Source organism: Ranitomeya variabilis, chromosome 4, assembly GCF_051348905.1.
Source record: "Ranitomeya variabilis isolate aRanVar5 chromosome 4, aRanVar5.hap1, whole genome shotgun sequence".
NCBI lineage: Eukaryota > Metazoa > Chordata > Amphibia > Anura > Dendrobatidae > Ranitomeya > Ranitomeya variabilis.
Genome location: NC_135235.1, coordinates 688154086 through 688181324, shown reverse-complemented (window position 1 = coordinate 688181324; position 27239 = coordinate 688154086). Strand labels below are relative to the sequence as shown.

The 27239-nt window shown below is 42.4% G+C and overlaps 1 protein-coding gene across 1 annotated transcript in view; it reads left to right on the top strand.

Moving 5' to 3' along the window:
• The window catches only part of LOC143767648 (uncharacterized), a 140553-nt gene extending 114037 nt beyond the window's left edge, over nucleotides 1-26516 (top strand). Inside the window, exons 6-11 of the mRNA XM_077256096.1 lie at nucleotides 3-152; nucleotides 282-461; nucleotides 546-669; nucleotides 2324-2421; nucleotides 6441-6531; nucleotides 24167-26516. Of these exons, the coding sequence (XP_077112211.1) occupies nucleotides 3-152; nucleotides 282-461; nucleotides 546-669; nucleotides 2324-2421; nucleotides 6441-6531; nucleotides 24167-25422 (1899 nt within the window). The 3' untranslated portion in view covers nucleotides 25423-26516. The remainder of the gene's footprint in view (nucleotides 1-2; nucleotides 153-281; nucleotides 462-545; nucleotides 670-2323; nucleotides 2422-6440; nucleotides 6532-24166) is intronic.
• The last annotated feature ends 723 nt before the right edge of the window (nucleotides 26517-27239 follow it).

The following is a 27239-nucleotide window of genomic DNA, read 5'->3' as shown; positions in this document are numbered from 1 at the left end:
AGGTCTCTACAATATCGGATCCTCTCAGTGAAGATCTTCTATATATGAGAATTTTCCTGATTTACCCGCCAAGGATGGCTATGGACAGAGACAAGATGGCGGAGAGGATATTACACCTCACCCTAGAGATCCTCTTCCGGCTTACTGGAGAGGTGAGAGATTCTGATGACGTCACATTACATCATTCTTATCTATGGGAATAACAGATGGACAGAACTGGAGAGGTGAGGACTCTGGTAATGTCTGTAGTGCGATTTATTAATGTGTCTCTCCATAACCAGGATTACATACTAGTGAAAATGACCTCTAGTGAGCGCTGTCAGGACCCTGTGTCTGAGGGATGGGAAAGACCCCTGAGCCCAATCACGGGGCCTCCACCTCACCCCCTGATGCATGAGGACATCAATGACCAGAAGATCGTAGAACTCATCTACAAGATGATTGAGCTGCTGACTGGAGAGGTGACACTGCTGGGAATGCTGGGACATTATACAGTAACACTATGAAGGGATCGGGGGGGATTACGGTATCATTGTATGTGTCAGGTTCCTATAAGGTGTCAGGATGTCTCCGTCTATTTCTCCATGGAGGAGTGGGAGTATTTAGAAGGACATAAAGATCTGTACAAGGACGTCATGATGGAGGTTCCCCAGCCACTCACATCACCAGGTAATAGACATGACTAAACACACACGGCCTACAGTTGTGGACAAAAGTATTGACACCCCTGCAATTCTGTCAGATAATACTCAGTTTCTTCCTGAAAACGATTGCAAACACAAATTCTTTGGTATTATTATCTTCATTTAATTTGTCTTAAATGAAAAAACACAAAAAGAATTGTCCTAAAGCCAAATTGGATATAATTCCACACCAAACATAAAAAAGGGGGTGGACAAAAGTATTGGCACTGTTCGAAAAATCATGTGATGCTTCTCTAATTTGTGTAATTAACAGCACCTGTAACGTACCTGGGGCACCTAACAGGTGTTGGCAATAGCTAAATCACACTTGCAGCCAGTTGACATGGATTAAAGTTGACTCAACCTCTGTCCTGTGTCCTTGTGTGTACCACATTGAGCATGGAGAAAAGAAAGAAGACCAAAGACTGTCTGAGGACTTGAGAAACCAAATTGTGAGGAAGCATGAGCAATCTCAAGGCTACAAGTCCATCTCCAAAGACCTGAATGTTCCTGTGTCTACCGTGCGCAGTGTCATCAAGAAGTTTAAAGCCCATGGCACTGTGGCTAACCTCCCTTGATATGAACGGAAAAGAAAAATTGACAAGAGATTTCAACGCAAGATTGTGCGGATGTTGGATAAAGAACCTCGACTAACATCCAAACAAGTTCAAGCTGCCCTGCAGTCCGAGGGTACAACAGTGTCAACCCGTACTATCCGTCGGCGTCTGAATGAAAAGGGACTGTATGGTAGGAGACACAGGAAGACCCCACTTCTTACCCCAAGACATAAAAAAAGCCATTGTAGAGTTTGCCAAAACGTTTTGGAAGAATGTTGTCTGGTCAGATGAGACAAAAGTAAAGCTTTTTAGGCAAAGGATTCAACATAGAGTTTACAGGAGAAAAAAAGAGGCATTCAAAGAAAAGAACACGGTCCCTACAGTCAAACATGGCGGAGGTTCCCTGATGTTTTGGGGTTGCTTTGCTGCCTCTGACACTGGACTGCTTGACCGTGTGCATGGCATTATGAAGTCTGAAGACTACCAACAAATTTTGCAGCATAATGTAGGGCCCAGTGTGAGAAAGCTGGGTCTCCCTCAGAGGTTATGGGTCTTCCAGCAGGACAATGACTCAAAACACGCCTAAGGTGGCGAGCAATGAGTCCAGACCTGAATCCCATAGAACACCTGTGGAGAGATCTAAAAATGCCAGTTTGGAGAAGGCACCCTTCAAATATCAGGGACCTGGAGCAGTTTGCCAAAGAAGAATGGTCTAAAATTCCAGCAGAGCATTGTAAGAAACTCACTGATGGTTACCGGAAGCGGTTGATCGCAGTCATTTTGGCTAAAGGTTGTGCAACCAAGTATTAGGCTGAGGGTGCCAATACTTTTGTCTGGCCCATTATTGGAGTTTTGTGTGAAATGATCAATGTTTTGCTTTTTGCTTCATTCTCTTTTGTGTTTTTTCATTTAAGACAAATTAAATAAAGATAATAATAACAAAGAATTTGTGATTGCAATCATTTTCCGGAAGAAACTGAGTATAATCTGACAGAATTGCAGGGGTGTCAATACTTTTGGCCACAACTGTATAATTATCTGTATGTAAAGAATGAATTCAGTCCCTGTATGTGTTTCCTCCAGATCTATCCAGTAAGAGGACAACACCAGAAAGATGTCCCTGTCCTCTTCTTCCACAGGACTGTAAACAAGAAGATCCCAATGTTCCTCAGGATCATCAGGTAGATGGAGAGAAGGTGTCATGAGATCTCCCTTAGGCCGGTTTCACACTTCCATTTATTTCCGTTACCGGAAAAAATGGTACCGACGATATGTGTCCATATGCATAATTCTGTACCACCCAGACGGCCGCCGGGGAAGAAGTGCTTCTGGAAGCGCTGTTCCCCGGTGGCAGGTGCTGAAGACTGCTCTCATCATTCTTCCCTGCTCTGTCGGCGATCGGTGTGAGCAGAAGAGAATAATGAGAGTTATATTAAAGTCAGAACGATGACAGGAGGTGGGGGCTTTTGGGACTCTTACTCCCATCATCTGACACTTGCTGCTGCTAATAACAATGACAGCAGGAGCGGATGGTCGGGGGTATTCCTCAGCTGCCACTTGCGATATAATGAAATAAATTAATTAAAAGCCCGGTGTGGGTTCCCCCTATTTTCTTGAACTAACCAGGCAAATCTCACAGCTTCGGGCTGTAACCCTCAGCTGTCAGCTTCAGCAAGGTTGGTTATCAAGAATAGAGGGTGCGAAGATCTGAGGTTGTGGGTTATAAAAATCACCTAGGCAGGTTATCAATCCAACTATTTTTTTTATTCCATACATCTATGGTTGTACAACAAATCCAGGTAGATGGCCAACATACAATGTCCTCAGTCCACAAGTTCCCAATCTGAGATCGGTAGTTCCACTGGCTCCATACTAGGCGATGCCCACTGTCTCCTAACTTTTGTTTGGCCACAGATTTTGTATCTCCAGCTGGTATAGTGTGCAGTCACAGCCTATGTTCCTCCAGACGATGGATATCCTGACCGTAGCTCATGGATTCACCACCAGCCAAAAATCTCCAAAGCTTCATAGATCATCCATCCATTCCAGCTTGGATCCTCTTCCATAGAAATCCCTCCAACAACTGCCTGATTCAACCCTATGTCTTTTTCTCCCGCCCCCTTAAACATTTTCCTTTAGCTCACAGAACAAGGCATATTCCATCAGCTGGGACTGTATGTGAAACCTCCCATGGTGATGGCTCCCCTGAGTCTACTATCCCCAACCACACAATGGGTCAGGTTTGGGAGTATAATGGGAGTGAGACCTTGATAAAAGTGAGATTGATAGAGTCTGTCCTTAGGTTTCCATAAACTCTAGCCTGCTCGTCTTTCTCTGCTGACTGCCACTGAATAGAAACATTGATTCCTGAGCATGAACTGATGAGCAAGCAAATCACTAATAAAACACATCAAGCAAATTAACTATTAAAGTACAATAATATTGACGTAACCGGTGCTCCGTGCTGGAAAAAAGTCTTTATGTCTTAGAGCGGTGGACTCCGCTCTACGTCCATTTGTCCTATAGACTTCAGTAAGCGGCCATATCCTCACACTGGGGTCCCCATGCTGTGTTTTTTTAAATACTTTAATAAATAATTAAAAAAAAATATCATGGGGGTCCCCCAGCATTATTGGCAACCTGCCTCATGCTGGTAAGGGGCCATTGCTTTTGTCCCCCCTCCAGCCTTAAAATAGCAGCCCACAGCTGCCCAGAAAAGGTGCATCTATTAGATGCGCCAATTCTGGTGCTTTGCTTGGGTCTTCCCACTTGCCCTGTAGCCGTGGCAATTGGGGTTAATATTTGCGGGGTTGATGTCACCTTTGTATTGTCATGTGAAATCAAGCCCATGGCTTAGTAATGGAGAAGTGTCTATAAGACACCTATCCATTACTAATCCTATAGTTATACAGTATGTAAATAAAGACACAGCCAGAATAAAGTCCTTTAATTGAAAAAATGACACAGATTCCTTTATTAATCTCAATTAAACCATACTTACTGCATTGTCTAATTCCACCGGATCTGTAATAAAAGTAAAATAAAAAAACAACAATATACCATACCTGTCCATCGTTCTGTCCCATGTCTGGGGTCTAAATATTTTTCAACCTGGACGGTGCCAAGATGTAACTGTACAGGCTGAAAACCACTGGTGAATGAGCTGCTACGAGCGCAGCCTCAGGGACTAGCGGTGACATCATCACTGGCATTTTCCCACATCCTGAGGTCACTGCAGTTCAGCCCGGCCTCGATGATGTCACAGCTGGTAAATGACGCTGCGCTCTCATCAGCTCATTCACCAGAGGTTCTCAGCCTGGACGGTCGCATCTTGGCACTGTCCAGGTTGAAAACTAATTATCCCCCAGACATGGATTACGGCGTGGGACAGAATGACAGACAGGTATGGTATATTGTTGTTTTGTTATTTTATTTTTATTACAGGAGATCGAGGGCTTCGGTGGAATTAGTCGAGGTCATAAGTATGGTTTCATTGATAATATTAAAGGAGTCTGTGCCATTTTTTCAATTAAAGGACTTTATTCTGGCTGTGTCTATATTTACCATATAACTATAGGATTAGTAATGGAGAGATGTCTTATAGACACCTCTCCATTACTAAGCTGTGGGCTTGATGTCACCTGACAATACAAAGATGAAATCAACCCCACAAATATTAACCCCTCTTGCCACCGCTACAGGGCAAGTGGGAAGAGTCGGGCAAAGTGCCAAAATTTAGGCATCTAATAGATGCACCTTATCTGCAGCTGCAGCTTCAGGCTGCTGTTTTTAGGCCGGGGCGTCAATATCCATGGCCCCTTACCAGCCCCAGCTGTGAGCTTTAGCAAGGCTGGTTGTCAAAAATGGGGGAGACCCCACGCCATTTTTTAAAATTATTTATTTAAATAATTAAAAAATAGCATGGGTACCCCTCTATTGATAACGAACCTTGCTGAAGCTGACAGCTGAGGGTGGCAGCCCCCAGCTGTGAGTTTTTCCTGGTTGGTTCAAGAAAATAGGGGGGGAACCCACATCGGGTTTTTCATTCATTTATTTCAATATATTGCAGGTGGCGGGTGAGGAATACCCCGATCATCCGCTCCTGCTGTCACTGTTATTAGCGACAGCAGGTGTCAGATGATGGCAATAATAGTCCCCAAAGCCCCCACCTGCTGTCATCGTTTGGACTTTAATATAACTCTCATCATTCTCCTCTGCTCGCGCCGACCGCCAGCCGAGCAGGGGAGAATGATGAGAGCAGTCTTCAGCACCTGCCGCCGGGGAACAGCACTTACTGTAGCGCTTCTTCCCCGGTGCTGATGCGTGTCACACGGAGGACATCAATGTGTGTTCTCCATGTGTACGTGTGCAGTATGTTTTGCTGTCCATGCTGAAAAAAAAACGGACATATCTATTTGTGGGGCACACGGACACACCCTATCACCTCACGTACCGGAGACACGGACATGTGAAAGAGGCTTTATGATGTTGTGGTAGTTCACTCACGTGGCGGCACACAGAGGTAGGAAAAATGGGAACACCGTCTCTTTAATGTAAGGCAGCATAAACCCACTTGTGGGGAAAACAAACTCAGCCTTTTTGGCTAAAACAGGAACAAAACAACAAAATAAAACAAAATGCTGCAGCACAGTCCGTATGTTGTGGGTGGCACCCCGCAATGGAGCAGGACAGGTTCAGTCTGTACTCGACGAGCCACAAAGCCTCTGGAGTCCTCTCTCTAGGCTAGCTGAACCCAGACTGCCTGTAGAGCTCGGCTATTTCAACCCAAGCCTGTAACTTCCCCATCATGTGATTGATCATGTCCTCATGCAGGTCCTGGCAGGTCTGCCAGGGGAGATAAAGTGGACCTTCTCCCAACCACTCTGTGAAGGTCCACATAAAACCAGCCCTGTTTGTGCAACTTAACCCTCACAACACGTAGTGTGCTAGAGAAAAAATGCTTTGGTTTCACATCACTGACGCCGTTAAGCACAGTGACACATATCTCCCCTCTATCACCTTACCAGTGACTCTGTCACAATGTGTAGATGACTGTGAAGGTCTTGTGCTGAGTTTTGTTTTATCCACCAGTATTATATGTTTTATACTTGTGTAATGAGAACGGTGGAGATGGCAGGATTAGAGCTGATCATAGATGTGACTTCTCATCTGTCTGTGACTTTTACAATATTTGTTTCAGGGTGAAGACCTGACCCATATTACTACTACAGAGACATATGTGAGGGGTGATGAGCGGTGTAAAGAGGAGATTCCTACATATGACTGCCCAGGTGAGTAGTAACCACTAAATGCAGAGAAGTCACAGATTCTTCTCAGTCACCGGCTGTGATGCTTTATCGGTGGTGTAGTCTGGCTGTATCACAATCGGTGATCACCATTTGGCCTCTAGACCACAACATTCTCCTCCACCCAAAACTGTCCAAGTGACTTTGGGCATTGAAAGCCCTTTTCTATAGAACGTATAGCCTGGAGAATCCACCTAAGGCCGGAGTCACACTACAGCGAGATACGGCCGAGTCTCGCAGGTTAAAAACAAGGTCTGGCACTGGCACTCCGGAGCGGAGCGTGCAGCTCCATGAATTGCTCTGCGGCCGCACGCTCCGCTCTGGAGTGCTGGTGCCAGAGCTTGGTTTTAACCTGCGAGACTCGGTCGTATCTCGCTGTGTGTGATCCCGACCTTACAATCCCCCTGTGACTAGAAGACTCTGACCGTTACCTGCCCAGATCTGTAAACTGCAAAGCCAAATGACAGCGTACATAGAATGTGCTGACAAGTTAGAAATATATTAAGATGAGCCTTTTAGAGAAAATGGAGGGTAATGATGTTGTTGGCTTTCAAAATCCCTGATGTGGGAAGAAGGGAAAAAAATCAGGGCTTTGAAAAGCGCTGCCAAGTGCTGAGCCATAAAGTTGGCAATCAAAATAAATGAACGTAAAAAAAACCTTTCATTTTAAAATTCTACTCTTTTCCGATGTGAACCAGCTCCTTCCTCAGACATATACAAATGATACATTGTGGATGTTTTATATCCTTCAGAACGGCTTCACTAATCCAATTGCTTAATTCATTAATTAAACCGTGCCTATGGTGCAGTTTTTTGTATAGAAACCTTTCTTTGTTTGCAAAACAATACAAATAGATGTAAAATGCATATTGGATGCACAATAAAATACATATAAAGAACAATATATGTACATGGAAAATCCTCCGGTTTAAGTGTGGATAGTTCAAAAATCCAATAGGATTCCCTATTCACAAGTCTTTGGGACCTATTAGACACATGTTCTGATATTTGTTCTGATATAATGAGTCTTAACCCCTTAACGACCGCTGATACGCCTTTTAATGGCGGTAGTTAAGGGAACTTAAACCACATAAGTGTATAGCGCCCCCCATAGTCGGATTTTCTCCGGGGTCTCGGCTGCCGGGGATAGCCAAGACCCCAGACAACATGATTCGGGCCGGTTTTTACCGACCCCTGGGTTGCGATCGCCGGTAATTAACCGTTTGCCGGTGACCGCAAAAAAAAAAAGTGCCATTTAATTTCTCTGTCCTCTGATGTGATCGCACATAAGAAGAGATAGAAATAGGGTCCCCGATCCCCCCCTGGTGTCTCCCGATGTCCCTGGGTCCTTCTGCTTCCTCCCCCCATGGGCGCCTCCAATTTTCCCACTACTCAGCAGATCTCTGTGTCTTCACTGCCGGGGGTAGCCGAGACCCCAAAGAACATAATTCGGGTCGGTTTTTACCGACCCGGTTTTGCGATTGCCGCTACTAACCGTGTAAAAAAACGTCTGATGTGCCATGTAATTTCTCTTTCCTCTGATGTGATGGAACATCAGAGGAGAGAGAAATAGGGTCCTTGATCCCCCCCCCCCCATACCTCCCGGTCCTCCTTGGCCTCCTCCTTCCTCCGGTGGGTGCCGCCATCTTCATCTGGGAAAAAAATGGCGGGCGTATGCGCAATGCGCCCACCAATATCTGTCGGCCAGCACCCGGCAACAATAGGAAGATTTTTCCTATTGGTTCATTTTGGTCACTGTGATAAACCCTATCACAGTGATCAAAATAAAAAAAAATAGTAAATAACCCCCCCCTTTATCACCCCCTTAGTTATGGAAAAATAATAAAATAAAGAAAATGTATTATTTTACATTTTCCCATTAAGGTTAGGGTTGGGGCTAAAATTAGGGTTAGGGTTGGGGCTAAAAGTAGGGTTAGGATTGGGGCTAAAAGTAGGGGTAGGGTTGGGGCTAAAATTAGGGTTGGGGCTAAAATTAGGGTTAGGGTAAGGCTTGTTTTACATTTACCGTGGTTTTGCGTCCCATTTTTGCGGTCCTAACAGATTTCTATGGGGATGAAAAAACGGGCCGCAATAATTCCACGGAGCGACGTATAGCCATATTTTTCACTTCTAACATACACAGCTCCCATTGTAATTCAATGGGAGCTGTGTGTAATTCAATTGTAATTCGGAAGGTTGTGACTTCCTGTTTTGCAGACCGCCGTTTTTTTTTCCAATACTTTTGCCATAGTATTGCAAATCCAAAAAACGGCGATCTGCAAGTTTTTTGCTGTCTGTTATTACAGCAGACTGTGAAAATTGCAGAAATTCAGCCCGCAAAAAAGGCCCGCAATAACGGGCCGCAAAAAACCCGGTAAGTGTAAAAGAAGCCTTAGGTTTGGGATTAGGGTTAGGTTTGGGATTAGGGTTATGGATAGGGATGGGATTAGGGATAGGGTTGGGATTATGGTTAGCTTTGGGATTAGGGTTAGGTTTGGGATTAGGGTTAGGTTTGGGATTAGGGTTAGGTTTGGGTTTAGGATTAGGGTTATGGGTGTGTTGGAATTAGGGTTAGGTTTGTGGTTAGGGTTATGGTTAGGGTTGGGATTAGGGGTGTGTTGGGGTTATGGTTATGATTAGGGTTGGGATTAGGATTAGGGTTTGGGGTTTGTTGGGGTTAGGGTTGTGATTAGAGTTATGATAAGGGTTGGGATTAGGGTTATGGGGTGTGTTGGGGTTAGGGTTGGGATTAGGATTATGGTAATGGTTGGGACTAGAGTTAGGGGAGTGTTGGGGTTAGGGTTGGAGTTAGAATTGGGGGTTTCCACTGTTTAGGTACATCAGAGGGTCTCCAAACGCGACATGGCTCCACCATTGATTCCAGCCAATTTTGCGTTGAAAAAGTCAAATGGTGCTCCCTCCCTTCTGAGCTTTGCCGTGCACATAATCAGTGGTTTACCCCCACATATGGGGCTTCAGCGTACTCAGGACAAATTGGACAACAACTTTTGGGGTCCAGTTTCTCCTCCTACCCCTGGGAAAATAGAAAAAATTGGTGGGCTAAAAAATCAATTTTGTTGGAATAAAATTATTTTTTATTTTCACGGTTCTGCGTTATAAACTTCTGTGGAGCACTTGGGCGTTCAAAGTACTCACCACACATCTAGATAAGCTTCTTGGGGGGTCTAGTTCCCAAAATGGGGTCACTTGTGGGGGGTGTCTGCTGTTTAGGCACATGAAAGGCTCTGCAAACATAACAAGAAGCTCGCATATCATTCCATCAAAGTCTGCATTCCAAAACATCACTAATTCCCTTCCGTGCTCTGCCATGTGCCCAACAGTGGTCCCCCCCCACATTTGGTGTATAAATGTACTCAGGACAAATTGCACAACAACCCTCATGGTCCAATTTCTCCTATTACCCTTGTGAAAGTAAAAATTTGGGGGTGAAAAGATGATTTTTTTGGAAAAAATATGATTTTTTTTTATTTTCACGGCTCTATGTTATAAACTTCTGTGAAGCACTTTGGGGTTCATAGTGCTCACCACCCTTCTAGATAAGCTCCTTGGGGGTCTATTTTCCAAAATTGGGTCACTTGTGTTTTTTTTTTTTACTGTTTAGGCACATCAGGGGCTCTGCAAACACAACATGATGCCAGCAGACCATTCCATCAAAGTCTGCATTTTAAAACGTCACTAATTCCCTTCCGAGCCCCGACGTGTGCCCAAACAGTGGTCCCCCCCACATATGGGGTATCGACGTACTGAGGACAAACTGGATAACAACTTTTGGGGTCCAATTTCTCCTGTTACCCTTGTGAAAGTAAAAAATTGCGGGCTAAAAAATATTTTTTGAGGAAAAAAAAAGATTTTTTATTTTCACGGCTCTACGTTGTAAACTTCTGTGAAGCAGTTGGGGGTTCAAAGTGCACACCACACATCTAGGTAAGTTCCTTAAGGGGTCTAGTTTCCAAAATGGTGTCACTTGTGGGGGTTTCCACTGTTTAGGCATATCAGGGGCTCTTCAAACGCAACATGTCGTCCGATCTCAATTCCAGCCAATTCTGCGTTGAAAAAAGTCAAACGGCGCTCCTTCCCTTCCGAGCTCTGCCGTTCGCCTAAACAGTAGTTTACCCCCACATATGGGGTATCGGCGTACTCAGGACAAATTCCACAACAACTTTTATGGTCTAATTTCTCCTGATACCCTTGTGAAAATAAAAATTTAAGGGCGAAAAAAATCATTTTTGTGGAAAAAATACAATTTTTTATATTCACGGCTCTACGTTATAAACTTCTGTGAAGCACTTGAAGGTGCAAAGTGCTCACCAGACATCTAGATAAGTTCCTTAAGGGGTCTAGTTTCCAAAATGGTGTCACTTGTGGGGGGTTTCCACTGTTTAGGCACATCAGGGGCTCTCCAAACGCGACATGGCGTCTGCTCTGAATTCCAGCCAATTCTGCATTGAAAAAGTCAAACGGCACTCCTTCTTTTCCAAGCCCTGCCGTGCGCCCAAACAGTGGTTTACCCCCACATATGGGGTATCGGCATACTCAGGACAAATTGCACAATGTCTTTGGTGGTCTAATTTCTCCTGTTTCCATTGTGAAAATACAAATTTGGGGGCGAAAAATCATTTTTGTGGAAAAAATAAGATTTTTTATTTTCACGGCTCTACGTTATAAACTTATGTGAAGCACTTGGAGGTTCAAAGTGCTCACCTCACATCTAGATAAGTTCCTTAAGGGGTCTAGTTTCCAAAATGGGGTCACTTGTGGGGGTTTCCACTGTTTAGGCACATCATGGGCTCTCTAAACACAACATGGCGTCCGATCCCAATTCCAGCCAATTCTGCGTTGAAAAAGTCAAATTGCACAACAAATTTTGTGGTTCATTTGCTCTTTTTAAACTTGTGAAAATAAAAAAAAATTGGTTCTGAAGTAAAATGTTTGTAAAAAAAAAAAGTTAAATGTTAATTTTTTCTTTCCACATTGCTTCACTTCCTGTGAAGCGCGTAAAGGGCTAATAAAATTCTTGAATGTGGTTTTGAGCACCTTGAGGGGTGTCGTTTTTAGAATGGTGTCACTTTTGCGTATTTTCTGTCATATTGACCCTCAAAACTCACCGCAAATGTGAGGTGGTCCCTCAAAAAAATGGTTTTGTAAATTTTGTTGCAAAAATGAGAAATCGCTGGTCAACTTTTAACCCTTATAACTTCCTAACAAACAAAAAAATGTACTTTCAAAATTGTGCTGATGTAAAGTAGACATGTGGGAAATGTTGTTTATTAACTATTTTGTGTGGCATAGCTCTCTGATTTAAGGACATAAAAATTCAAAGTTTGAAAATTGCTAAATTTTAAACATTTTCGCGATATTTCCGTTTTTTTCATAAATAAAAGCAAGTAATATCGAAGAAATTTTACAACTAACATGAAGTACAATATGTCACGAAAAAACAGTCTCAGAATCAGCAGAATCCGTTAAAGTGTTCCAGAGTTATAACCTCATAAAGTGACAGTGGTCAGAATTTTAAAACTTGGCCTCTGTCACTAAGGATTTAGGCCGAAGAAAAAAAGAAGAAAAAAAATGAAGGCAGCACTCCAATTGTTTCAGGTGAAAAACAGTGAAAAAACTTTATTCTGCCCCACTCGTCCTGGGCAACGTTTTGGCTCCTCCTGAGCCTTTGTCAAGCAGTGGGTGTTACAATCAAGAGTGCTTTTATAGCCATATTCAACAATCACAAGTGCATATCATTAATATAATTATCTTAAAATATTATAAAAACAATACATAACCATACGATTTATATAGCTGAGCTTCATACATAAAGTGCTTTGGTGCCGAAACATTATTTTACTCCATAAGGCTACTTTCACACTAGCGTCGGGCTCGGCCCGTCGCCGTGCGTCGGGCCGAGGTCCCCGACGCTAGCGTTGTCCCCGCTGCACAACGGGGGCAGCGGATGCATTTTTCCAGCGCATCCGCTGCCCCATTGTGAGGTGCGGGGAAGTGCGTGGAGGTGGGGGCGGAGTTACGGCGGAGTTCCAGCCGCGCATGCGCGGTCGGAAAAAGCGGACCGTCGTGAGCAAAAAACTTTACATGTAGCGTTTTTTGCTCCCGACGGTCCACCACTGCACGACGCATTCGTCGCACGACGGGTGCGACGTGTAGCAATCCGTCACAATGCGTCGCTTCATGTTAATCAATGGCGAAAAAACGCATCCTGCAAACACTTTTGCAGGATGCGTTTTTTCAGCAAAACGACGCATTGTGACGGAATGCAGTTAACGCTAGTGTGAAAGTAGCCTAACAGACATTTTAGTGTTACCATGTGATTGCTGCAATGTTTGCCTGCATAATGGCTGATCGCTACTGTGTACATAATTAAAATTAGGTATTGTACCTGTCGGAGATCAAGCATGTCAGCATGGAGGACGCCGTTACCGCTTATCCCAGCGTTCACCTATAGCTACTGCGCATGTCTCAATGTTTCCTTAGCATCACAAGGACTAACGGCCAATAAAAAACATTGTGTGGCCATCTTGGAAGAGGCAAACATAGAAAAAATACATTTCTCAGATATTATAAAGAGAATTACCACTAAAGCTATACAGGGTGAAATTCCTTGTTACGTAGCGCTAATCTAGCGTTTAAAAAATACAATATCACCACCATACTATATATGGGTACATTTTCATTCAATATAAAAAGAAGAAGGAGCATACTTTTTTTTTTTTAAGGCATTATATAGCTACCCCGATGCAACGGACGGCACCCTCCATAGGCCACCTCCGCTCACCAATAGTGCCATAGTGGTACACAGGACCCTTCCGGACCCTAGTGATCCAACTCCGGCTACTATAAAGGTAGAAATGCCCATAACCCCATATCTTCTTCCAACTCCTTCCATCCTGAAAAAAATCATACAGTTGCCCAGGATGAGTGGGGCAGAATAAAGTTTTTTCACTTTTTTCCACCGGAAACAATTGGAGTGCTGCCTTCATTTTTTTTCTTCTGTTTAGTTTGGCAAGTATTGGTCTGTTTGCCTGGAGGCCAGGCACCCTCTGTGAATTATTGTGCTGTTCCTTTTTTTCTATATAAGAATTTAGGCCGGCGTCACACTTAGCGTAGGAAATTACGGTCCATTTTTTTATAGGCGTAATATGTAGAAATGCTCCCTAAACAGTGATCCGTATGTCATCCGTAGGCAGGGTGTGGCTGCATATTTTACACATGTCATTTTCCGTATGTAATCCGTATGGCATCCGTACTGCGATTTTTCTCGCAACCTTGTAAAATGGACATATAATGAATCCATGGGCTCATGGATTCGTGAAAACATATATACAGTCTATTATATATATATAGAGAGAGAGAGAGAAAAAAAGCCAACCAGCACTCCTAATGTGAACATGTGCAAAGCTGCAAACTGCATCATATAGATAAAAAAGAACACAGCAGCACATGTACATGAATCTAGGCCATGTGAAAACACAGACAAATATTCAATATGAATTATACTTCTCAAAAATATTTTTTTCATAAAACTTACAGTAATAGATGAAATGAAGATTCTTAGCGCATAAATTGGCCAATTCATGTGTGCCCATCAACCACGGCAAGGTGATCTCCCTCTGAGGGGTCCTACTCTACAGTACATGCCACTTTTGGGCCACCAGCCTACAAATATGGACAAAACATGTCACTCTGGGCTAAACCTACAATTTATGGGCAGGTAGAGTTGATTACCGCCACCTGTTTTGTCCATAGTTGTAGGCTGGTGGCCCAAAAGTGGCATGTACGGTAGAGTAGGACCCATCAGAGGGAGATCACCTTGCCATGGTTGATGGGCACACATGAATTGGCCAATTTATGTGCTAAGAATCTTCATTTCATCTATTACTGTAAGTTTTATGAAAAAAAAAAAATTGTAGAAAAAGTTTGTGAAAAAAATATTTTTGAGAAGCATAATTCATATTGAATATTTGTCTGTGTTTTCACATGGCCTAGATTCATGTACATGTGCTGTTGTGTTCTTTTTTTATCAGATGCAGTTTGCAGCTTTGCATGTGTTCACATTAGGGTATGTTTCCACCTTCAGGATGGCCAACGGTTTAGACGGAGCGGCAAACACGCTCCGCCCTAAGCCCCGCCCCCTTCTGTGACGCGATGATGTCTGATGTGTTCATTGCACACATCCGGCATCATCGCACCCCACACATAGGGCCCTGTGATATACCTTGCGGCGGCGCAGCGTCACCGCAAGGTACACGGACATGCTGCGATCTTAAAAGACGCGCAGCATGTCCGGAATCACAGGGCCGCCGGATGCGTGTTACCACGCATAGTGGAGACGGGATTTGATAAAATCCCCTCCACTATGCTGTAACATCTGGACGCTGCGTGTTTGATGCTGCAGCTCTGCACAGCGTCAAACACGCAGCGTTTCTTGCACGTGGACACATACCCTAAGGAGTGCTGTTGGCTTTTTTTCTCTATTTAGTTATTGAATGTGGCTGCATCCAGACTGATCTTGCACTCCTCCCATTGACCTTGCAGGTGGCGGTAATCAACTCTACCTGCCCATAAATTGTAGGTTTAGCCCAGAGTGACATGTTTTGTCCATAGTTGTAGGCTGGTGGCCCAAAAGTGGCATGTGCGGTAGAGTAGGACCCATCAGAGGGAGATCACCTTGCCGTGGTTGATGGGCACACATGAATTGGCCAATTTATGCGCTAAGAATCTTCATTTCATCTATTACTGTAAGTTTTATGAAAAAAAAAATTTTTTGAAAAAATTTGTGAAAAAAATATTTTTGAGAAGTATAATTCATATTGAACATTTGTCTGTGTTTTCACATGGCATAGATTCATGTACATGTGCCGCTGTGTTCTCTTTTATCTATATCTATATATACCGTATATATATATATATATATATATGTCAGTTAGGTATATATATATATATATATATATATATATATATATATATATATATATATATATATATATATATATATATACCTATGTATATGTATATATATACAGTATATTTATTTAATGTAGCGCTAGATAGCAGAGAAGCCGGCAATTCAATTGCGGCTTTTACCATCTCCTTACCAAACCTGACAGGATATGAGACATGGTTTACATATGGTAAACCATTTCATATCCCTTATTTTTTTACATGTTCCTCACTAATAATGTAAGAAGTGTCTGTGTGCAAAATTTGGGAGCTCTAGGATTTAAAGGGTTAAATCACTGAAAAACTGGCGTGGGCTCCCGCGCAATTTTCTCCGCCAGAGTGGGAGAGCCACTGACTGAGGGCAGATATTAATTGCCCTGAGAGGGACCATGGTTATTGCCCCCCCCCCCCCCTGGCTAAAAACATCTGCCCCCAGCCACCCCAGAAAAGTCACATCTGTAAGATGCGCCTATTCTGGCACTTAGCCTCTCTCTTCCCACTCCCGAGTAGCGGTGGGATATGGGGTAATAAGGTGTTAATGTCACCTTGCTATTGTAAGGTGACATTAAGCCTGGTTAATAATGGAGAGATGTCAATAAGACACCTATCCATTATTAATCCAATAGTAATAAAGGGTTAAAAAAACACACACATTATGAATAAAGTATTTTAATGAAATAAATACACATGGGGTTTTATTATCTTTATTGTACTCTCAATCCAACTGACGACCCTTGTCATCTGAAAAAAAGGGAAAATAAAAAAGCAACAATATCCCATACCTGTCTGCCGTACAGTCATGTCCCACGATGTAAATCCATCTGAAGGGGTTAAATCATTTTACAACCAGGAGCCTGCTAATGCGACTGTTCCTGGCTGTAAAAACTGGGGAATAGAGCACAGACACGTAGTATATTGCCCAGCCACATAGTATATAGCACAGACACGTAGAATATAGCACAGACACGTAGTATATTGCCCAGCCATGTAATATATTGCACAGCCATGTAGTATATTACACAGCCACGTAATATATTGCACAGCCATGTAGTATATAGCACAGAGACGTAGTATATAACACTGCCCATGCAGTATATAACACAGGCCATGTAGTATAGAGCACAGCGATGTAGTATATTTCCCAGCCACGTAATATACACCACAGCCACGTAGAATATAGCACAGCCCACATAGTATATAGCATAGAGATGTAGTATATAACACAGCCCACGCAGTATCTAACATAGCCCACGTAGTGTATAGCAATGTGGGCACCATATCCCTGTTAAAAAAAGAATTAAAATAAAAAATAGTTATATACTCACCCTCCGTCAGCCCCTCGGATCCAGCCGAGGTGTTTACCGATGCTCCTTGCGACGCTCCGGTCCCAAGAGTGCATTGCGGTCTCGCGAGATGATGACATAGCGGTCTCGCTAGACCGCTACGTCATCATCTCGCGAGACCACAATGCATGGACCGGTCACCGGAGCGACGCGAGGAGCGGGAAAGGCCTCGGCTGGATCCGGGGGCCCACGAAAGGTGAGTATATAATGATATTTTATTTTTTTATTATTTTTAATATTAGATCTTTTTACTATTGATGCCGCATAGGCAGCATCAATAGTAAAAAGTTGGTCACACAGGGTTAATAGCAGCTTTAAGAGAGAGCGTTACACCGCGGCATAACGTGGTCCGTTAACTCTGCCATTAACCCTGTGTGAGCGCTGATTGGGGGGGGAGTATGGAGCAGGCACTGACGGCAGGAGAGTAGGGAGTGGCCATTTTGCTGCCGGACTGTGCCCGTCGCTGATTGGTCGTGGCCGTTTTGCCACGACCAATCAGTGACTTGGGATTTCCGTGACAGACAGACAAACAGACAGATGGACAGACAGAAAGACGGAAGTGACCCTTAGACAATTATATAGTAGATATATACCTATTCTATGTGTAGACATTTATTCTATCTATTCTATTCTAACCTGTCAGTGTGATTTTACTGTACACCGCTTTTCTATAGAACACCGCTGCGTATATCTCGCAAGTCACTCTGATGGTCCGTGTGTAATCCGTATTTTACGCACCCTAATAGACTTTCATTGGCGTATTTTTTGCGCAATACGCTGACAAACGCACCATGCTACAGCAAATAGGAGCTGCCCCATAGAGAAACATTGGTCCGTGTGCAATGCATTGTTTTTACGCATCTTATACATTCGTGTAACTCTCTAGTGTGACGCCGGCCTTAAACTGGTGGGATCTTGTTTATATTCTAAAACGAAATGCCTTAACAGACTGTGACATATTACACCTTTCCTAATATTATGTCTAAGGATGTTCATCCTATTATCGATCGCTTGGGTCATTTTTAGATCCTTGATATTGGATGAATCTCCCTTCTCTCCCTTCTGTGCTGAATGTGCTCATATGGTCCCTACAAAACCAGGTCCAGTCTTTCTGGCCAGTCTTCACTTTTATGATCAACAACATTAAATGTGCAGTGAGGGCCAAGTGTGAATTTCTGTACAATAACAACAGAGTTTCCCTTTATCCTGATTTTTCAATTTCTTATAAAACCGCCTAAGTTCATACAAGATTGTGATAAACTACATAATAAACAGTACACCTGTGCCGTGATATATCTCTTAAGTTGTGCGTGGCTGATGGCTGTAAAATACAGTGGTGTAAGATAGTGCTTACTGCATGTGTTGGGGGATACTCACTTAGCAACGGGATTCAGTCACACAGGCACGTTTTTCTCACAAAAACAGTCCATGTGGTTTATTTAGGCATCATAAACCGCACCGCAGGCCATGTTGCAAATCACAGAGCTAACACATAGTTCATTATATACATTTTAACTCTGATACTTCACAGCATGATATTAGGTTGCAGGCACTACACATGCTGGACCTTACTCCGTCCAGTTACCATAGGTGATTGCGCAGTTCATTAACTGACCCCCTGTCCGTGCACACAGTTCCCTATACTCTGGGTTACCTTCCAGGAGCTCCTGCTCCACACGCTGACTCCTGTCAGTCCTCTCTCTCCAAGGGAAGCTGCCGAACTGGGATCGCCATCCCAGACAATGCCTTGCTCACCAGGCCACCTGACAGTCCAGATCATCAGATGGGCTGTAGCTCCCCCAGTGCAGTGCCATCACAGACTCTGCATACATGCATTTCCAGGTGCTCTTCAGGAAGTCCTACTCCCAGGATCTTCCAACACAGGCCTCTCAGTGTGCTATTCAAGGATAGGATCCTACTCCCAGGATCTCCCAACACACAAGTCTTCAGGTCCACGGCCTCTCATTGCGCTATTCAGGGATCCGGTCCACACACACTCTCCTCCACAGAGACCATGTGACCACATTATGGTCATATCATGCAGTTGTAACCACTCCCATAGATGGGTGATGTGTGTGGCTAGCCAGACCCGCCCAGCTCTCCAACTAACCCTGCAAGCCTCCATTTACAATTATACAAATACTTGTGGGACTACAGGTCCCAGAACAACAACATTACTTCAGGCTTACAGCGCAGACTCCCTCTGCGACACATACCGGCCATTTACAATCCTGCCGGTCACCATTTCACCATCATAATCACAGATACGCCTCCATGCGCATCCTGAGGATCACATACAGCGCCCCCTAGCTGCAGCATGGGTCACTGCATCACAGTGGGTACAGAAAGTATTCAGGCCCCTTTAAATTTTTCACTCTGTTTCATTGCAGCCATTTGGTAAATTCAAAAAAGTTCATTTTTTTTTCTCATTAATATACACTCTGCACCCCATCTTGACTGAAAGAAAAACCAGAAATGTAGTAATTTTTGCAAATTTATTAAAAAAGAAAAACAAATATCACATGGTCATAAGTATTCAGACCCATTGCTCAGTATTGAGTAGAAGCACCCTTTTGAGCTAGTACAGCCATGAGTCTTCTTGGGAATGATGCAACAAGTTTTTCACACTTGGATTTGGGGATTCTCTGCCATTCTTCCCTGCAGATCCACTCCAGTTCCGTCAGGTTGGATGGTGAACATTGGTGGACAGCCATTTTCAGGTCTCTCTAGAGATGCTCAATTGGGTTAAGGTTAGGGCTCTCGCTTAGCCAGTCATTAATGGTCACAGAGTTGTTCTGTGCCACTCCTTTGTTATTTTAGCTGTATGCTTAGGGTCATTGTCTTGCTGAACCTTGTCTGAGGTTCAGAGAACTCTGGAATAGGTTTTCATCCAGAATATCTCTGTACTTGGCAGCAATATCCTGTCCCTGCAGCTGAAAATCACCCCCATAGCATGATGCTGCCACCACCATGTTTCACTGATGGGATTGTATTGGGCAGGTGATGAGCAGTGCCTGGTTTTCTCCACACATATCGCGTACAATTATCACCAAAAAGGTCCATCTTTGTCTCATCACACCAGGGAATCTTATTTCTCATAGTCTGGGAGTCCTTCATGTGTTTTTTTAGCAAACTCTATGTGGGCTTCCATATGTCTTGCACTGAGGAGAGGCTTCCGTCGGGCCACTCTGCCATAAAGGCTCGACTGGTGGAAGGCTGCAGTGATAGTTGACTTTGTATAACTTTCTCCCATCTCCCTACTGCATCTCTGGAGCTCAGCCACCGTGATCTTGGGGTTCTTCTCTACCTCTCTCACCAAGGCTCTTCTCCCACGATTGCTCAGTTTGGCTGGATGGCCAGGTCTAGGAAGACTTCTGGTGGTCCCAAACTTCTTCCATTTAAGGATTATTGAGGCCACTGTGCCCTTAGGAACCTTGAGTACTGCAGAAATTCTGTTGTAACCTTGGCCAGATCTGTGCATTGCCACAATTCTGTCTCTGAGCTCCTTGGCCAGTTCCTTTGACCTCATGATTCTCATTTGGTCTGACATGCACTGTGAACTGTGAGGTCTTATATAGACAGGTGTGCATTTCCAAATCAAGTCCTATCAGTATATCCTATCATTATTGAACAGCTGACATGTGCTCGCAATAGACGCAGGTGGAATCGAGATCCACCCGTACCTATTAACCAGTTAAATGCCACTGTCAAACTCTGACAGTGGCATTTAAATTTCACTTTTGTCAATCGTGCCAGAAATATGCACACCGGTGACCCCTGTCACATGATTGCGGGTCACCGGTGTGTTGGCATGACAACCTGAGGTCTCCTGGAAACCTCTATGGTTGTCAGTGCCGGCTTCCTGTGAGCGCCACCCAGTGGTCAGCGCTCATAGCAAGTGAGTAAATCTGCTATATAGAGGTGATCTGAACATCGCCTGTATGTAGCAGAGCCGATTCAGTTGTGGCAGCTTATAGCATGCCGAAAGTAAAACAAAAAAGTTTTAAAAATATAAAAATTAAAAAAATCTAAGTTCAAATCGCCCCCCTTTCTCCCCATTCAAAATAAAATAATAAAAATCAAACATACACATATTTGGTATCGCCCGATCTATCAATAAAAAAAAGGATTAACCTGATTGCTAAATGGCGTAGCGAGAAAAAACATAAAAACGCCAGAGTTACGTTTGTTTGGTCGCCACTACATTGCATTAAAATGCAATAATGGGCGATCAAAAGAACGTACCTGCACCAAAATGGTATCATTAAAAAGTCAGGTCAGCGCGCAAAAAATAAGCCCTCACCTAACCGAAGAACATGAAAAATGGAGACACTACGGTTATCAGAAAATGGCGCAATTTTTTTTTTCAACAAAGTTTGGAAACTTATTTCACCACTTAGATAAAAAAAAGAACCTAGACGTGTTTTGTGTCTATGAACTTGTAATGACCTTGAGAATCACAATGGCCGGTCAGTTTCAGCATTTAGTGAACCTAGCAAAAACGTCAAACAAATAACAAGTGTGAGATTGCACTTTTTTTGCAATTTCACCGCACTTGGAATTTTTTTCTCGTTTTCTAGTACACCACATGGTAAAACCAATGGTGTCGTTCAAACGTACAACTTGTCCCACAAAAAATCAAGCCCTCACATGGCCATATTGATGGAAAAATAAAAAAGTTATGGCTCTGGGAAGGAGGGGAGCGGAAAAACGAAAACGCAAAACTGAAAAAGACTCCGGGGGTAACTTAAACACAGCTGGCCTCACTGAAGGAGTAGAACCATCTCAAGGAGGATCACAAGGAAATGGACAGCATGTGACTTAAATATGAGTGTCTGAGCAATGGCTCTGAATACTTATGACCATGTGATATGAATTTTTCTTTTTTATTAAATTTGCAAAAATGTCTACATTTCTGTTTTTTCCAGTCAAGATGGGGTGCAGAGTGTACATTAATGAGAAGAAAATGAACTTTTTTGAATTTACCAAATGGCTGCAATGAAACGAAGAGTGAAAAATGTAATGGGGTCTGAATACTTTCCGTACCCACTGTTAATTTATGCTTGCCTGCAGGAGATGTGTTGGCATGGCTCGAGCCCTGGTTTCATGAATTCACTTAATGTCACAAATTACATTATGTATTCAATCTTAAATAATTCAGATTGTACAGTAATCTCTCCTGAAATGGGGGCGCTAATACTTTCTCTACTCTTCTGTTCAGGACTCATAGTAGTCCACTATAAATGAGTGCAACTCCAGTTTAGTGTTGGAGTTCTCCCCTCATATATATATTGTTATTGAGGATGTAAAATATATTTTTTCTTGCAAGTTCATTTTTTGTGATATTTTGATTGTGGTGGGATCGGCCTGCCTCACTTATCTGAGTCTGTAACTCCCTGGTAGTGTTTAAAAAAGGTTTCAATTACCAAATACCTGAGATCTAAATTTAAGATCCCTCAGCTCTGCAGTATTATAAAAAGTTCTATTTAAATGTAATATTTCTTCTTGACATTCATGTGACAGAAAATATTGGTCCTTACGATAGTTTATATTGCTTAGAGCCACCGAGTCCCATATGCCAATTACTTCAGAGAAGTTTCACCACTACTTTTTTTTTTTTTCTGAGGATGATTGTTCTGCTTGATCATTTCAGTAGATGTGTTATTGTCTATAGTCAGTTTTGTCCATCATCCTTCTTTAACCCCTCTACATGGATATGGACTTGCACAGAGACCCCTAGGCTTGGGCCACAGTGTTACCTGCTGTTCTGTGGAGTAAGATGGGAAGAAGAATAGACAGATAACCATGTCAGAACCAAGAGGCCAGAGAAAATACCATCTCAGGAGACATAAGAGCAGTCAGTAAACAGGCCGGGGTCACAACAGGAAACAAATACACAAGTCGGGAGCTGAGCACAGAGGACTGAACTAGAGGAGATCAAGGCTGTATCTGGCAGCTTCTGGCAATATTCTTCAAGCTTTAGTAAGGTGTGGTGCTTTCGAAGTCCAACTCTGATTGCCCAAGGTGTTCGCAATCTCAGGCGGACATATTTCATATGCTTTGGCATTGTCCCAGATTTCCTCCTATTGGACTGTAGTATTGAACTGCATTGGAGTGGTGTATGGGTGCGTTATCCCTAGGGATCCGTTGATATGTATATTAGGGTATGTGGAGGAAATGTTAACTGACAATGCAACTAAAATTGTAATTGCAAAATTGTTTATTGCAAGGAAACTGATTGCAAAATATTGGATTAGATGGGCCAGATGTGAATCCATTGCTTAAACGAACCACATAATTGAACTCGTGAAAAGTATTTACACCAGACCAGACAAGCTGGATTTCTTCCATAAATTATGGCAGCCGTGGTTGGACAGGAACAATGTTATACCAGTATACAGTATTATAGAGTAGAAATTATGGTAAACTGGAACTCTGTTTGATATTGTCAACTATGGACGAATTATTGTTTGCTCCTGATATGGTCTACATCGGGGGGGTTTCATTTACTGTAAAACATTAAATTAGTATGAACATGTGATCTGTTGTAAATCTTGTTATGGTTAATACAAATATATCTGATTAAAAAAGATGTGGTGCTTTCCAATTGGCTAAAACAGGGAGCTGATTACTGCAGCTGACAGCCCACATGCCCATACTGCCAGACTGGATGGTACTACAGATGCCAGGCACCCTAATCTTAGTGGCTGGACAGAGCCTGCACCGCCAACAGCTTCTGGTTCCAACCCCACCTCTGTTACTAGCATCGCCTGCAGAATGAGCAGAATAAGCCGCATCTGGTGTCCGAAGCAGACATTGCAGGAGCAGATACCAGAGGAGATGGGACACACCATTTGCAGAATCCCTAATATGACAAAATTGCAGAAAACTAGAGCAGATGAAATCCACATATCCATTTTGTAAATTATAACCCTCAATGAATTAATCTATAGGAATAGTGACTATTTTGACTCCACTTGCAGTTTTCAGATATTAGCACGCGCAGTGTATATTGGAAAGTGAAAATTGCAAATATCCCAAGTTATTACCCAACACATAGTGCCCAGATTGTGCTCCAGGAGATACACATGCTGTAAAATAAGTGGTTTCTTCTCACTATAGCAATGCCAAAAGCATGGATGCTTAATGTGTTATGAGCACAGTCTAGTAAACTGTCATTGTCTTGGTGAATAATTCAATAATTTTGCATAACTTGCCATTTTTACAGACCGTTTAAGTAGAAATGTTCAAAAATATAGAATTAAAGGATATTTTATTCTAAAATTAATAATTGGTTTTATTCTTGTCAGATGACTGTACAAGGAGATCAGCAGGACAGCTGACATCTTCAGTGTTTAAATCAGATGATCTTGAGATCCCACAGGATACAATTGAAGAGAATGCCATTACTCCAGATATACCATCATCCCTTCACAGCAAAGATCAATCATGCGATCCTTTGAAACAGGTCCTGTCTACTAAGGAAAATCAAAGTCACAAAATAAGCATTAAAAAACAAACTTCTCCTAAAGCAATGAAGACATTTTCATTTTCAGAATATGGAAATAGTTTTCCCCTAGAAAAGTCCTTTATCAAACAACAAATCCTTCACAAAGCAGATAATAGATTTTCTTGTTCCAAGTGTGGGAGATGTTTTAACCAGAAACCAGATTTTGTCAGTCACCAGAGAATTCACACAGGGGAGAAGCCTTTTTCATGTTCAGAATGTGGAAAATGTTTTATTCAGAAAGGGCAGCTTGTTACTCACCAAAGAACTCACACAGGAGAGAAGCCTTTTTCCTGTTCAGAATGTGGGAAATGTTTTCTAGATAAATCAGGTCTTAACAGACATCATAGATCTCACACAGGGGAAAAGCCTTTTTCCTGTTCAGAGTGTGGGAAATGTTTTCTCCACAAAACGCATCTTGTTACCCACCAGAAAACCCACACACGGGAGAAGCCTTTTTCCTGTTCAGAATGTGGGAAATGTTTTAACCACATAGTGCATTTTGTTAGCCACCTGAAAACCCACACAGGGGAGAAGCCTTTTTCCTGTTCAGAATGTGGGAAATGTTTTAACGGGAAAGCGTATCTTGTTACCCACCAGAAAATCCACACAGGGGAGAAACCTTTTTCCTGCTCAGAATGTGGGAAATGTTTTAACCAGAAAGCGAATCTTAAAACCCACCAGAAAACCCACACAGGGGAGAAGCCTTTTTCCTGTTCAGAATGTGGGAAATGTTTTAGCCATAAAGCACATCTTGTTAGCCACCAGAAAACCCACACAGGGGAGAAGCCTTTTTCCTGTTCAGAATGTGGGAAATCTTTTAACCAGAAATCGAATCTTGTTACCCACCTAAAAACTCACACAGGGGAGAAGCCTTTTTCCTGTTCAGAATGTGGGAAATGTTTTATACAGAAATGCTATCTTCTTACCCACCTAAAAACTCACACAGGGGAGAAGCCTTTTTCCTGTTCAGAATGTGGGAAATGTTTTCTAGATAAATCAAGTCTTGTCAGACATCATAGATCTCACACAGGGGAGAAGCCATTTTCATGTTTATAATGTGGAAAATGTTTTGTGAAGAAACCATCTCTTTCTAGCCATCAAAGAATTCACACAGGGGAGAAGCTTTTTTTATGTTCTTAATTGTTTTTACATAGTCCCATCAAGTGCTTCTCACTAAATTAGAATATTATCAAAAAGTTAATTTATTTCAGTTCTTTAATGCAAAAAGTGAAACTCTTATATTATATAGAGTCATTACAGAGTGATCTATCTCAAGTGTTTATTTCTGCTGATAACTATATCCTACAGCCAATGAAAACCTCAAAGTCATTGTCAGTAAATTAGAATAAAAACACCTCCAAAGGCTTCCTAAACATTTAAAAAAGGCCCCTTAGTCTGTTTCAGTAGGCTCCACAATCATGATGAAGACTGCTGACTGGACAGATGTCTAGAAAGCAGTCATTGACACACTACAGAAGAAGGGTAAGCCACTGTAAAATATTAGTATTTCAATAGTAAAAAAAATATAGATTACATATGCAGGTTCTAACTAGCAAATAGATACTCTGGATAGTGAGGGACTGAGTTATTCTGAGGATTTGGGTCTATACATCTGTTCTCTGTCAGAACTATCGGACTTTTGTCAGAACTGTCAATATGTGGCTATATGGAAATAGTAAATGGTTCTTAAAGGACACAGGCTATAGGCTTAAGTATTTCAAAATGAGGTAATGCGAAATGTTACTAGTGTTCTTCTAATATGGTAAAGGCTATGAACATAGCGGCTGATCATCATATGTGGTTATGAAACAGGAGAAATAGAAACCAATGTAAGTCTGTGGGTCACAATAGTATATAAGCCGACCTAACTCCTGTTCAGACAGATCTCTCATAGTTTGAGAATCTCCAACTCGGACCACATCAACTTCAAGACCATATGTAAGAATCAATGAATGCTTGTTTTCTCTTCTATAATCTAATACTTATTTTTGTGTGCTATGAACGTACTTTTCTTCATTTTTGTAATCATTTTTTGAATAAACATTAAACAAGATTTGTTTTATCCACACAATTCAGTATTGCTTTCCTTTCTATCTTCACCATGCCCTTAAATAAAAGTAAGAAAGTGTTAATTTTTCTAACATTTTGGCGAGCCCATGATTTTTGCGCTATTTTGTGTGGATTCCTTTCCCTTGCACACAGGGAGAAGAGCTCTGCTAAACACCTGTTGTCAAGGCGCAGGAATTCCACTATTTCACATCACAAGGATCAGACAGAGCCTACAGACAGTGAGGATTCGTGTCTCCAACCATAAAGAGCTGCATGTGTCCCATCCAGACGGAGGTCTGAGGAATCAGTAAAGACACAAAGGACCATCCACTGACGGTTGGATCAATCCAGGAGAGGAAAAGAATATCCCATAGGTGAGAAAATGGATTTTATTCATGATTATTCTAAGAAAAGTGGAATATAGTTTGTTTGTTCATAGCCATACAGATTCACAATTATGGTCTAGTTTGTATAGCCAATGTGAAGCAGAGAATCTTAAAATTGATAAGAGGTTTTTCTCAGTAAAAAAAAGTTACAGAGAAAGCTTCAAAATGTCATGCACATGGTGCGAGTGTACAATAATTTAGTCTTTGAAAAAACTGAAACACAAACACATAAAGCGTGTACTATCACACAAGATATTGGTCATACTGACACACAAGGTGACACACAAGAGTCTGACGGGAATTACTTCGATTGTCCAAATTGTTTGATATTGTCAGAACATAATGAACAATTGGAAGTTCAAATTTATACTCGAACAGAATTATTGTCCAAATCGCACCAAGATATATAAAAGGCTTTTGTTCTTACACGATCAAGCA